Consider the following 15202-nt stretch of genomic DNA (forward strand, 5'->3'; position numbering starts at 1 on the left):
ATTTGTGTCATTTTGTTCTGTGTTGCTTTCGCTTTTTTTGAGAATATTACAGTTCTCAAGAGTATTACCAAGGGGAGGGATGTTATCTCCTATCTTGCAGTAACCCATGAAACATAAGGTTGTGCGGTAGTACCAGGGTTTATGTAAACAGTAGAAAGCAGTCACTGAGGAGAGAATCAATGCCGCTCACTTCAGAGGTGTTTTATTGGAGGTTGCGTGGCAAGTTTTTGCTGTGAGAACTGAAAGATGCAGACATACACGAGCAGACATGACAGGCTGTCCAGCATAGAGTGACGTGATCATACATGTCAATGGACCTGTCAATTCATCTGGCAAAAAGTAACAGCATAGCTGAAGGTGAGACAGGCAGGATGTATTGGTGTGGATGATACTAAAGCAATCCCCTTGGCCTTCCTTTTTGTCTTCTGCATACCTGCAGCTTAGTCCTATTCTGGCAGTCTGTCATCCTCTTTAAAAACATTTGTAATTGGGAAGCTTAGAAGATGGGTGGTGTTGTTTGTAAATGGTCACAATGAACATTCATCCTCCTCGGTTTATTTCTGAGTTGTGCTTGTATCTAAGCTGTGGGAATGAACTGAATGTGCCATTCAAGCTTGTCTGTTCTCAGAGCTCATTTCCACAATATATTACCTTCATGGAAACTGTTTCCTGTTTTCTGCTCATCTCGTTTCCTCCTACTTCTAATTTTCTGGTGCTGGCCTCTTCAGTTTTTCTCTGAACACAGCCTTGTTATTAGAAGAGGAGGGTTTTTTTTATTTTTTTCCTTTGTAACATCTGTGTCGATCTTCCTGTGGTTTTCTACTTCGTCAATTCTCTTGTCTTTTTTGTCTAATCTTGCCCATAGTGCCCTGCCTCCCTGGAATACACCTCTTGGTGCTTGCGTCTCTGCAGTTTCAGTATTGCACGTACGTTCCTCAGGCAAGTTGAAACTATTTTGGGATGCAGCGTGACAGAAAAACACTGTGCGGTTGAGTGGTCAAAATCCATGTCATGGGCAGGTGACTCCTCTGACAGGGCTGAGTTCTGTAGCTGGCAGAGGGGCTGTGCGCTGGATCCTGCATGTGGGAGCACATGAGCTGCTGGAGATCTGGGGATTCCTTGGCACTTAGCTGTGTGTCTAGCTCAAGGCTGTTCAACAACCCATGGGTGTCGTCCTTACCCATCTCTGAGCTATGCCTGCAAATCATCCTACATCCTGCTTCATCTAGGGGTAGGAACTTTACTTCCAAGGACTTTACAGTTAATGACTTCCTGTTTGTTGCTTGGTCTCTGATTTATTTTTATTTTCCTAACCCTGGTGGATTTTAGTTCATCATTATTACAGGGTTTTGTTATTGAGAACTGTGTCATAAAAAAGTTATTTTCAGTCTTATTATTAGAAATATGCGTATCTTGAGGGAACTAGTGTTTAGTTAGCTCCAAAATTGGGTGTTGAAGGTACTAATTGTTTGTAAGGTGAGTTTGGACTGGGAGACCAGAGGTTGTCTCATGTACTTTAGGGAAGACTTTCAGTTTGCACTTCTACCAGCTCTTCAACAATACTGGATTGAAACTATATTCATGTATGTTAATCTTTCTGTTGAGGGTTTTTCATGTCTGGGACGCCATTTGTTGGGGCATTAGCTCAAGCCAGTGATAGGTCCTTTCACATTTCTCCCCAAAATGTTGGGACTACTACCAAGGAAGTCTAGAGGTTATTCACACAAAGACATTTGCCATCTAGTGGGAGCAGAGTCGAGAGGTCAGGGAAGGTGTGATGAGACTGAAACCCAAAGAGCAAGAAGCCAGCTGCACTCCATGTGAAACTTCCACAGAGGAAAAATAATTTGTAGGAGGAGGCTCCTGTGTGGTTGTAGTAAAAGCATACACTTGAGGAACAACTGCATTGATGGGATTTCATTTTATTTTGTATAAAATTAAGGATATCTCCTTTATACGTTTTATATAGGACTAGAAAGCCAGGTTTCGGCTCAGTTACTCATTTTATTTAAATTGTAAATATTTGATAACAAATTGCACTTAGAATTATGTTGATCATTCCATTAAAATAACTTGTTGCATCTGCCAGCTCCAGTGTGTTTGTACATTGACTGATCTGTGCTGAGAGAACTGCAGTGGCAAACAATGGTGAGGACTCTTCAGTGTTCTGCGGATAGCTGGCTGTTTCTGACCTGTCTTCTGCCACCACTCAGTTGTGTGGCCATAGACAAGTATTTTTACTTTTTCAGGCTTCAGTTTGTTTGTCTCTAAAGCTGACAATTAAGCTGAATTGTCATGGAAATTGACCCTGTTTTCAGCACTTACCCAATAAGTTGGCTTGAGGGACCCTGCTACAGATTTGCTTCAGCACATGGATTCCATTCTTTTCCCCAGCCATATAAATCTTTGATTATCTAGTGGAAGTAGTAGCTCCAGCTTCCTTGACCTTGGATTTTATTTCCTTCCCAAAGACTAGGATCAGGAAGATCATTTATGTTTCCATTAGTTTGCTCTTAGTACAGACTGGTGTTTTTCGTGTGAGGTGGTGAACCACTTCAACTGTGAAGAATTTTTATAGTGTTGATATATGTAGTTGCCACAGTACCCTTACATGGAAAAAAAAAATAAATTCCTCTCTAGTTGGTTGTTCTTGATTTGGAAGTAATAAACAGGCTGGATCACTGTGAGCAACTGTAACTGAAATTATACGAACAGGAGCAGGAAAGATGTGATGGTACTGAGAGCTGCCAGAGCTATGAGCCACCTGCTTTTTTATGTCTCACGTTTATCATGTGGAATCAGAGCTGTAAATTGACTGAGCACCGGAACAGGCTGCCCAGAGGGGTCATGGAGTCTCCATCCTAGGAGATACTGAAAAGCCATCTGGACATAATTCTGGGCAGCTGGCTCTGCGGGGCCCTGCTCAAGCAGAGGAGCTGGACCTCCAGAATTCCGTTTCAACCTCAATCGTTCCATGATTCTGAAATTCAGAAAAATGTATCCCGAGTGATGAGCTTGTGTTTCCAGGGGGAAAATTGTAGTGCTGATTTCTTTTCCTTCTTGTCTCTCTTCTACCAATACGCCCTTAAATGAAAGCCCCGGTTCTGCTGTCTGCTGTGGCTCAAGGACTTCTCAGCTATATCTTCGCAGGCCTTTACAGTCTAAAGATTGCTGTGGAGGAGAACTTTGGTGGCTGCTAGCTGGAGAACCCGTTAGGCTGAATGGCATTTTCCGGCTCCCTCACTGATCTTGAAGTGAAGGAAAGCTGCCACAGCTTTAATGGAAAGTACTGCACAGTTAGGAGAAAATTGACTGCCCCCTATGTTGCTTTGGTGTCTGCTGGTTTATAAATTGTAATGCTTCTCATTAAAAAAGAAAAATAAAGTGTCAGGTCTCTGTGGGTCCCAAATCATTAGCAGGATCAATTCCTTTTTCACTGCAGAGATCAGAGGCTACAGTCTCGCATAGCCAGTCCTTCAGCTGCTGACATACCAAGCAAACAATGCAGAAGCAGAAGAGCTGTTGTGTGGCTGCCTGAATTGCTATGCCTAGATTTTTGTTGTGATAGTAAATTTTTCCCTTGCTTTGGAGCCTGTGAAATGAATTCAGTCCCTTGCAGGATTGGGTCAAAACAGTCTCATCAGCTCCAGTGCTAGACATGTTAAATCTCTTAACTTGGGGCTTGCAGTGAAAAAGATTTTTCGGTTGCTCCAGGAAGTTGATAATAGGATACGAAACTTTAATCTCTGAAGGAGGGCTGGTAATAATTTGAAATTGTTGACATCTGAAGATGTATGCTCTGGTGCTGGTGTGAAAGCAGTTTGATGTGACTCAGTCCACTTCCACAGCCCTAGCCCACCACCACTGCTAACATGCTTTGCAACCCTACTGGAGGTGCCAGTAGATACATCTGAGAACCAAGTGTATTGAACAGACTGAATTTACTTGTTAGTCATGGATGTGGCTGAGTCACAAACTTGTGTCTTCTCAGTAAACACTGTAACTGTTCTGTGAATAAATAGAAGAACCCAATTTACAGAGGATTATAAGACTGTACATAAGAAGCTGTCCTTCTGCTATGACTAGTCTTAAAGTATGGCTGTGAGCACACCGCTTAACCTTTCACTGCTTTAACCTCTCATCCCCTGCAGAGTGGGGTTCGTGGCATTGATAAAATTTGATTATAAATTGCTCTGTAATACTACATAGCATGAGGCATTCTCAGTTCTTTGCTTTCCCTCTCTAGGGTGGATACATGCGGTTTATACTCCAGTAGATTCTCTGGTGTTTGGTGGAAATATCCTGCATAGCTTTAATGTTCCCATGCAGCTTCGCATCTATGAAATTGAGGACAGAACAAGGGTAAGGATACTTGATTCTCTTTTTAACTAAACAGTTCTTTGTGACTATGATCTATCATAGTTGCTCTCTTGTATTTCCCTTCTGACAAACAAGAACTGACGGTATCTTCATGTCAAAGTCATTGAAACACGAGGTAAATGTGAAGAAATGAGTCTTTCAAATGCTGGCTATTTTTAGTGGGATTTACTCGTCTGTTTTTCCCTACTTCCCACAGATGTGTCCCTTCTGTGTCTTCTATCTGCTTGTTAAACTTTCATAAACACCTTCCCTTTTGCACAAAAGCACTTTACAGACCTTTGTACCAGTACTTCTGGTAACCCCCTGCTTATCATCTCTCTGTGCACACCTGAAATGGATACCTGAGCCTGGAGAACTGTTGGGACTAGGATGATTCTACTGTTCACAGCTGAATTGATAAAGCTGCACAGAAGCTATGAAATGAAGGCTTCTATACTTTGCAGGATTTTCTTCTACAATGACTCAATACTATGCAAGAATTTCTTGGAATAAAGAGAGTCTAGGGTGGGGCACTAATCTGAACATTGTGATGTTCATCTGGCTGTAGCATCTACACGATGGAAAGAGTATTACATCTCAGAGGAGGTTACGGTGTGGCCTCTTTGTTGGGAGTGAAAATTTTACCCTTGATTAATAAATAGGACACCTAGTTGTCATATACTCTGCAGTTTCATAAAGCAGCAGAATCTGAAGGAAATGCCACTGTTTTAATAGGCTAATAAATAAACTGTGCAAGGCAATTGCAGCGTTTCAGTGCAAAGATGGGCCATTGGTATGTACAAATTCAGGTTGGGACTTTTTGTGGCTGGCTGTTTTGGAGGCATTGCACTGAAACAGTGCTGGCAAACCGCTGGCACAGGTGCCAGGTGTGGCATTCGTGGAGATTTGGACTGGCAAAATGGCAGGAAGTTGCAATTGTTCTTCACTAAAAAATCTTAAAATGGTATGTCTTGGACATCGGTACAGTTCGCTGCTTGTCTCTACAAGAGGGCACAATTCTGGCTCCAGGTGGGCTTTTACCCCACGTTGCTTTCGTTGCAGTGAGAGTGAATAGGTCTGAAGCAAATATGTATTGTTTTGAAACACATCTCTGACTCAGTGAGAGGAAGGATATCCTCCCCCCAGCCTCCCCTGCTTCACAGGGGGCACAAGGCCTGGTAATCTTCACATTGCAACACAGTGGTGGGAGCAGTTAGTTTCCTGGAGTGATTTTAATGAAGAGAAGGAATATTAAGCAGAAAAATGAATTCTTAGTGGAAGAGAGATGAAGACAAAAGCAGAAATTCAGGGGAATTGCGGGAAATGTAGCAGAGATCAGAAATGGAGGTAGAGACCAGAGTGGAGTTCAGCCTGGCTTTGAGTAGGTGTCCCAAGGCAAGAATGTCAAGTGTCTTACGAAAGCGTAAAGGGACTTGGACAAGAAAAAGTTATGATGGCAGAAGCAAGAAGGGGCTCACTGTGGCTAGACAGAGGTGCTAGGCACAGGAAGGTTTTCAGAGTGACTGTAAATCAGAACCAGCAGTGTATATGCTGGATATATAATTGCAGATGCTCACAGGGAGGGTGTGTTGCTGATGGGAAGAATGCTATCACAGGCAACTTGCATGGACAATGGAGAAGTGAGGACCGGAAGGAAGGATCAATGCCAGAAACAAGTTATTTCCATTGATGTCTATGGGAAAGAGGGGAAGGAAACACTCTTTTTCATGCAGTAGGAGAAGAGCTGGTGTTTTGTTCCCACAGGACTTGAGCAACCCAAGATCACACGCCTTGGGTTGTAACTGCTCAGTAGTGCTTCATGTCAGGCCCTTCTCCTTGGGAAGCGGGGTGCAGCTTTGATCTCCTAAGCTTTTACACCAGGAGGCACATTTTCCCCGTAACAGTCTAGTATTTTGGTAACTTCTAGGAACTTGCCAGCCAGTTACACTGAAATGCTTTTGAAAAGTCTCTAGCACCTTGATCCTGTGGGAAAGTTCTGCGAGTTGGATATCTGCCTCTTTGAAAATGTCCTTGTCAGAGTGTTTTGGAAAGGGGTATCGGAACATTTGGAAGTCCCAAATCAGACCTTTACTCTTGTCAGTTTTGGTTTAGATTTTCTTCAAAGTCTGTGTAAATCTTTGTCATTTTCCCTCCAAAAATACTTCAGTGTTTTTAAAAAAGACTAATGAAAGCCAACAGCCCAGAATTACCACAACTTCATAGAAACGATTTCAATGCGTGTATGTTGCTGTGTGCTAGCAACGTGTTACGCACAGCGTGTACCTGTCTCTTGTCACAAACTTGTGCTCTTAGGCAGCCGTATAATAATGAAGCTGTGAGAACAGTCAAAGAACAGCAAGAATTTCTAGACAGAAGCAAAATATAAGCTGTGCAACTAAGGCATACAGAAGTTTGATAAAAGGCAGGAAAATCAATACTGTCATTTAGAAATAATAACCCCACCCCCATCCCAAACCTAAAAATATCATGCAGGAATCTTGAAGGGATAGATGTTTTCAAAACAGAATTCTAGTGTGTACTACTTTATTTGCTTTGCCAATCAAATTTTGTAATTTCTTTTTTCAAATAATTCTATTCATACACTGGCTAGTATAGAAGACTCAGTACCGTGTGTAGTTCACACAAATTTGCCAGTGTGAACATGCTGCAAATGAGTTTCTCATCAGTATTGATCTTTCCATTGTGTATAGCAGAAGTAAATTACATGATGGGATTGACGAAGTAATTTGCCACACTCAAATCAAAGTGTAATACAGGTGTGTTTCCCCTCTTCATTTTGCACAGAGCAATTTTATGGAGGTTTCACTGTGTTTAAACCTGCTATATAATGCTTAATCATCTTTGATTGCTGATATTCAAAGTCATTTTTATGCTAGGTGTAGTTGTTATTGTCTTAGCAGCTAAAACAAGAATAAATACATGGTTGAAATGGTAATGCTGATTTACAGCCTGATAAAATAGCCTAGTTTATACACTTGTCATGCTTATTCTAGCTTAATTTTTCATATCCCTGGGAGACTTTTTAAGAAGGTTATAGCCATTTAAAAATAGTTTTAAGGAGTAATAAAAAACATGTATATTGTTGAAAACAGCTCCTAATGTGCAATTGAGGTAAACAAATATTCTCCAGCCTTACAGTTTGTAGAGACTCTCATTTTGCAGTCTGGCTTTCCTAGAGGCCAATTAACAGCTAGTCAAATAGGCCAAGCTGTTTAGCTTTCTGCTAGACCAGCTTGAATAACTGCAAAGAAGGCTGCCGTGCAGCCGTGCAGAGATTCATCATCTTGGCATAGGGGTGTTACAGCTCTGTATTACTGAAGAGGAAGAATGTGTCAAACTTACTCCCAACTCATCTAAATTTAACTGTGTTAAAATATTTGAACATGGATAGGGACTAAAGTACTCAAAATATATACGTAAGGTGGTCACTCACAGATGATGGTATTTGCTACTCGTTTTGTTTTCTGGAATGTAAGATAATGTTTTAAGTGGACAGATTAATTATTTTGTAAATTGTTTTTCAATATTGTGATTAGATTGATTGAACACAAGTGGAGTTTGTAATGATTGTAATGGACGTTGTGGAAGAGACTGCTACTTTCTTAAGGAAAATGTGTGCCTTGCTTAGGTTTTTTTTTTGTTTTGTTTTTGGAGGGAGATATAAGTCTCTCAAATAATTTCACTTTGAACTGAAGAAACGGATCATATTCCAGAGAGGATTTTTCTTGCTGTACAGGAATAATTAAAAAATTTATTCAGTGGGTTGTAAATTATTAATCACAGAAGTTAGAGCTGGAAATGCCTATTAGATGATCTAGTGTATTTCCCTGCTAGTGGGGGATTTAGTCCTCTGGCAGTGTCCGTATGAAATATTACACTTTAAATTCATCACAGAACATGTCTAATTTCTTTCTTTCTTTCTTTTATTCCTGCCCCTCTCCCCATAAGAGTTAATTTGAGCATAAGTGTACAATGGAAAAAGTATGGACGTGTACATAATGCAGTTCACATCCATTATAATTAGTAAATGTCCAAGGATATCATAAAGAATGTACTTCTCCATAAGGCAATCTCTGAAAGATTTTTAAAGCACTGTTAGACTTGCTTTACTGGCAAAAGGCACTGTAAATCTTTGCACAGCATCTCTTGCTACGTGTGGTAGCTCTTACTTCTGAAGGTTTGTAAAAGCCGAGCCTTCTTGGGCAAACAGTGAATTACAGAGGCATGGAGGGATTTGCTGTGGGTTGGAACATGGATAGTGAGGCAATTAGGAACTCAAATTGAATATTAAAGATTGATACACATAATGGGAGCACTGCATGCATTACTGCCTTGTCTTTCACATTGAATTAACATTGGTAACAACTAAATTTGGTGAAGCTCAGAATCTGTCAACAAATGTTGAGCAATGATGTCTTTAATATTCCCAGGCATGTGGCTGAAAACCTTTTGAAGGCTGAGGGGTGGAAGGCGGCTTCCTGTTTGTAAGTCAATTCTTTGCAAATTTTGTTTCCTGCAGTGCTCTCTTGGAAAAATTTGAGTTCCTTTATTAGCATATATTTTAGCATGGCTAATTTCCCCTATGTTCCGTAATAGTGATAAGTGACTCCATCTCTTCTTTATGATAAATAACTAAACCAAAGCAAAAATATTCTCCAATGCAAAAAGGCCCTGGGGTTAAACGTTCTCACAATGAGGGGGATGTTGGTTGGTTGGGTTTTGCCTTTTTTTTTTTCCCCCCCTTCTTTTTTTGGTATGTGTGCTTTGTAACAAACAACACGGAAACATTTGAAAAGGTGCAGCATCGCTGGATGCATGACCTGTAGCAACATGCAGTTCAGACTTGCCAGCTGCGTTTGTGTTGAATTTAAGAGATCTTAACTTCTGGGAATTGCCATGAAGTGTTTAAATCCTACACTGTGATACATTTAGTGGGACAATACACTGTTATTTTCCCTTCATTACATTTTGTTTCACTGCTAAAAGTGTTTGCATTTCCTGTGTCGTGGGAACAGAGGCAAGTTCTTTGACTGTCCACCCTGGGGACAGTTTTCAAATATGGACATTCTAGTAAGTCATTGGTATGCTCAGGTGGATGCTTACATCTCCACGCAGATGCTTTGACAGTGCCCGCTTTGCGGAGCTGAGTCTGAGTCTCCAGGTGCTGGGCTACTGGTTCTGTTTAGACTTCAGGGGGTTGGGTGATCTGGAGTGGGGTTGTGCTTTGGTTTTGTTTTTTAAAAATGGGGTTTCTAAGATAATGCTCCTTTCTGGTGCAGTGCAGCTTTTCACTAAAGGTGAGTGGGCACCTCTTGGCTGGGTGAGCAGTCAAAATGCATAGAATGTCTTAAAGCAGTTCCTATAATCTCAGTGCAATGCATGCATGCAAGCCTGCAAAATGCAAATTTCTGTGCCACCAGGAGAAAGAAGTGTACAGTGTAAGTACAAGTGCATGCAAGATGCATGGCATCCATTTTTAACAAATCACAACAAATACGCATATGTTCTTGCATTTTAGGAGCTTCCCAGATTCTTCCTTGGTATAGTGACCTCCCATAGATAGAAAACTATGTTGGAAAGGAAGGAAACCCACTTTGTTTTCTTTCGTATCTGAAATAGTCTCACAAATACATGGTGTTGGAGAGCAAGCTTTTTGTGTGAGAACAACAGGTCTGAGGTATAAGAAAAAGTGCACAGCTTGACAGGATCTTTTTTCAAAATCCTGCTTTTCTGTTCTGTTTGTTGCAAAAGCTAACTTGCTACCAAAATATTAAACATAAACCACATAAGGGATTTTTACTTTCAATGTGTAGTTATCAATAATCAAGAATTTGTTTGTTCGTTTAATGAAATTGTTGTGAAGACCATAATTGAAAAAGACGTATTTCCTGCTTGACTCATTTTAGGTAATGCTGCCATTTTGATAAAAATCATGTGATAGTGTTTAGGAAATTAAAAAACACACCTTTATTTTAACTTGAATTTTAGTGACTAACATCTGTATGTGACCACCCTATGTTTATACAGTAGCTAAATAATACCGAAGGGGCCATCCATCAGTTTCATGATTTCACAAGAAGACGAACTCTTTCCTCTCCCACCACCCCAAGAGGATACAAATTAGTGAACCAAGAAATGATGCTATCATGGCAGGCAGGCAGGCAGTCTCCTCATTTTGTATGCTGAAGGCATACATCTCACTCCACTCCCACCCTCTCTCCCCTCCCCCTCCTGCATACTGTTTGTGCTCCTGATAACACGATGAGAATGATGACTGGCCCTTGTGCTGCAAACTTCTCTCCCTTCCCCATGGACTGACAGTCTTGATCTTGCTTTCAGGTGCACGCCAAATTCCGTTATCCTTTCTACTATGAAATGTGCTGGTATGTTCTGGAGAGATACGTGTCCTGTGTGACCCAGCGCTGCCACCTCAGCAAAGAGTACCAGAAAGAATCAATGTTAATTGGTGAGTGAATCCTTTGAGTGCATATTCAGAACTGCTGCTAGCACCTTAGGCTAGTTACTGCTTTGGTTTCTGCAAAGCAGATTATAAATTGAACAGGAGAACTGTAGAAATTCTAATGAACTATTTCTTTATTTTGGGATGGAGAAGGTTTTGACTCTTAAGCATTTCCATGAAGTGCCAGCCTACTTTGAATTATATTTATTGAGCGTTCCTTTAGCAAGTGGATCCCAGAAAAATAATTTTTGGATGCATTTGTTCCTTGGTTTCAGTAATGTTTGTGTTGAGATGATCTGCCAAACAGTTGAGGATTTACTGCCGTGTTTGGCACAGTACCTTAGTAGCCAGAAATGTGTGCATTGTAAATGTGGTCTGGTGGGATGGATATTTAGTCCTTTTATAGAGCGTCTCCTCTACAGAATGCATTATGGCACGAAACCTGGCTTGGTTCTTTTCTCTTTTCTTTAATCTCTACTCTGGTTCTCTCTGTTTGGTGACTGACTTCTAGTTCTGCAGAATAACAAAACCAAGAAATCACCTACACAAATCTACATGATCTATAACCTAAGTGCGGGGAGGTCAAAGAAACCTTTACAACAATAGCTAAAAATGGACTGAAGCAGACACGGATAGATGTGTCTGAAGCAGGAGGGCATTGCCTTGGCACTGACGGGAGCTTTACATCAGTGTGTGACAATTCCAGTTGTTACCTTGATGAACTGCCCTCTTTTTCCTCCCTCTAATGGAACACGATGGTGGGCCATGTTGCCTCCCTGGTTTTATGTGCAGAATGGCTGAAAGTAGCACAAGCACCAGCTAAATCTTAACTCATATGTGTTAAGTGTGGAGGAGGACTAAAGTATTTCTGTGCCTCCTGTAGAAGTTCTTAGTAAAAGGGATTGAAGAAGTTACGGGCAGACGTCACTCTCCAGTGGAAGCTAACAGTCCGTGTAGATAGGCCAGGGAAATTTCTTGGGGTCGTTGGGAATTTGGGTGCTTGATATTTTGTGTCTCTGCTCTGTGAGACCCTGGTCGGAAGGGTTAGCTATGCAGGAACTCTGTGTGGAGGAATTTTTCTTGTTATATAAGATCATCTGAGAGGAAAGGATGAATGAGCCCCTTAGATCAGCTCTTTAAAAAGCGGTGACAAAACTCTGATAACTGCATTCCTTGGAAAATAAGGAACAACCTCCTGTTGTCTAAACCACTGGCATGGAAAGAGGCTCGTCCTGCAGGCAGCGTGGGGGTGCCGGATCACTGAGGTGTAATTTCAGAACAAATTAGATATGGGGAGTGGATGGTTCAGGATATTGAGATGGGACCTTTTCCAGCTAAATCACCAATGTGAATTCTGGGTCAGCTCGGTAATTACTGATAACGGTTTGGTGATGTGCCTCAGTCCAGTTAATAGCTGAGAGATATTCAAGTCGTATAAAAGCTCACTGGGGATCATAGATGTCCAGTGTCTAGAGGGAAAATGGTTGTTCTGCACGGTTGGTACTCAAAGAGTACCAACGGCAAGGGCATCAGGAAGAGGAGCCTGGCTATTTGGAAAATGGTTTGATGGCAACATTGTCTGGGGCTTGTTGTCTCCTATGGTGGCTTCAGTTGTTGGCCTACTGGAAAATGAATATTAAATTGTTTTGCTGTTGTTTGGGCATGGTCTTATGGTCATTTCAAGCTACTGTGAGAAATGCGCTGCTCTCACAAGAGTACTCTGTTTCATGAACTCCTAGAGATTGTGCAGCTGCCCTGGGAGATGAATCAGTTCAGTGATCTGACTGAAATTTAACCCTAACAAAAAATTAATATATTTGTAGGATTAATGAGCTGGTCTGACCTGTAGCCCTACTGGGTGGCTGCGAGTGCCGAGTCGAGGTAGGTGCTGGGAGTGTCTGGCTGGGCAGATCTTGAGCTGTTGTTACTGTCTTGAATGGATCGGTCCTTTCAGCTCACCGAAGTGGCATCTACTGACAGCGTGTAGTTCATCCACCTGCCTGCTATCTCTTGACTTCAGAGTATTAGCAAGCTGATAAAATCTCTGACACTGACATCCAAGGCCTTTCTCTTCAGGAGAGACAGATGTATCCTTTTTTTTTTTTTTTTTTTTTGTCAGAAACTTGCTTTTTATTTCTTGGCAGAGTCTTAACCTTAAAATAATTTTTTAACTGGAGATTGTGGCTCAAAAGACTACATCTACTATATGTACTGGATTTTTCACTTTGGATTTGTCAAATTCAAAGGAGTAAAGGTACATTATTTACCTTTACAAAGTTGTGCTTCTTTGTTCTGTGTGAGTCATACTGTTTCAAATACTTGCTTGTCTTTTCTTTTAACTGGTCTCAGTGTCCAGCCTCTTGACTCAAATAAATCTGTGCAAACTGTAATCTTTGAATTCCACTCATTTCTTCTGTGGTGTGTATATCTTAATATCATTCACCTGCCGTTGTATAGGAGATCCAAATGAGGTCAGTGTTCCAGAACCTCACTGTTTTGTTTTTTAAGCTTTTCTTCAGAACTGCTAAGGTCCTTAAATTGTCTCTTCCTTAGAGACTTCTCCATCTGCAAGCAATTTCTTGATTTCCCATGAGAGAATATCCCTAGATGAAGAATTTCCCATTATTCTCCTTAAAGAGTACTGAAACAAAGTACTTAACTTCTCTGCAGACCTCTCATAGATTTAATTGTCTTCTGTCCTTGGTTTAAGAAAAAATTCTTTGCATCCTTGTATGCATTTTCAGAAATTGCTCCTGAATAATCTTAATGTTTCTCCCTCTTTCTTTTTTTTTTAATAATTTACTTGGCATAATTTCTTCTAAGTGTCTACTTTCTACCTTGCCTTTTGGGTGCTAGAACTTGCTATTTTTCACCCTTGAGTTGTGCTGCTCTCTTTTCTTATATATCTTCTGATACAGTGGTCTTCCTGGATCTCAGAAGCTAAGAAGCAACAATTCAACAACTGATTATTAGTTGAGGAGGACATCCACCAGAGAGAGTGCAGGATGCCACCCAAGGCCTCTGGGATTCACAAGGTGGTAGTTTTCATAGAAATGCTAGAGATCCTGTTCTCCTGCATGGAAAACAAAGGGAGATTACTGTGGTGATAGAGAACGCAGAAAACCGAGTTCATCATTTGTGCTTCAAGGGTATTGTTAGACTTTTCATACTGTGTGTTCACTACATAGTACTTACTTGCTTTGACATGAAGGTTGCTAAATTCAGAATGACTCTTTCAAGACATTGCCTACTCGTGAAAATGTATCATTGTGATTGTGTTGCAATACCTCTGTCCTGATAAGTGTATGCTAGTATATATGATATATATGCTAGTATAGCAACTTATGTTGTTCTTTGTATTTCTGTTTTCTAAATGTCTTGACTCACAAAACCTCGGACAGGAAAAAAAACAAACAACATCTCATTGTAGGCAAAGCTAAAACCTTAGTGCTCCCACTCCCTAAATAAAAACGTCTGCCCTTCTAAAGGAGTTGAAAGATGATGACTACGGCTTCCTTTCCTGTTCTTCAGGCCCGAATGAGTTTTCAGGCAGTTGCTCCTGGTTAGCATGTGAGACTCTTCTCTTTCAGATCTCTTCCGCAGAGGGCAAACACTCAGGGGAATGATGACATGACAGCAATCACAGGCTGCTGCGAAAGCACACAATCTCTCTGTCTCTCCCTTTTTTCTTTTCCCTGTCCCTCTCAACTGTAACATTTGTCTTGCCAGTTGAAATCAGAAAGGGGTCCTATTTGGGTATCCTACTAGATTTGAACATGCACTGTTTTGGGATGGATACGTCTTCATTATTTTTACTCTTATCATGAATGAGTCTGTACTGGATGTTTTCAACCACAATTGACCTTCAGTGAGATATGGATCTTCAGAGTGAGCTGACAAAGAGTAATTGGAAGAAGATACTGGGTTATCAGAAATGTGCTTTCTCTGTAGCCTGCAGCTTTTAAGATTCCCATTGCTAAAATTTTAACAGGATGGCTCCAACTGTATATTAAACCTGATGGATGAAGAAAATATGCCCTCTGGCATGGTGAAGGAGCCATATCTTTTTTTTCCTCCCTCTTCTCAGAGGATAAAATAGTTTTGCTTATGATAGACAGGCACTGGACTATATTGAGTGATTTCTGTGTAGGGTGCTCCATACAGTGATACGTTTCCAGTATGCTCAGGTTTTTTTCCTGCTAATGAAAATGTCATTGCTGTCTTTAGCAGACCAATAGGAACTGCTGCTCCCGAGTCACAGTGTGAGGGTTTGGAGCTGGGAATGGCAAGGTAGATAGTACACACTGGACTGTTCTAAAGATTTTAGAAAGATTTCATAATTACACCTCACCCCCCTCCCTT

At 40.9% G+C, this 15202-nt stretch overlaps 1 protein-coding gene across 8 annotated transcripts in view; it reads left to right on the forward strand.

Annotated features, from left to right (window-relative positions):
• The window catches only part of KDM2B (lysine demethylase 2B), a 122450-nt gene that overhangs the window by 54671 nt on the left and 52577 nt on the right, over positions 1-15202 (forward strand). For all 8 annotated transcript variants that reach the window (XM_054219207.1, XM_054219205.1, XM_054219210.1 and 5 more), the window contains 2 exons: positions 4247-4362; positions 10720-10846. In XM_054219207.1, coding sequence (XP_054075182.1) covers positions 4247-4362; positions 10720-10846 — 243 coding nt within the window. The remainder of the gene's footprint in view (positions 1-4246; positions 4363-10719; positions 10847-15202) is intronic.

Source organism: Rissa tridactyla, chromosome 13 (assembly GCF_028500815.1).
Source record: "Rissa tridactyla isolate bRisTri1 chromosome 13, bRisTri1.patW.cur.20221130, whole genome shotgun sequence".
NCBI classification, from domain to species: domain Eukaryota; kingdom Metazoa; phylum Chordata; class Aves; order Charadriiformes; family Laridae; genus Rissa; species Rissa tridactyla.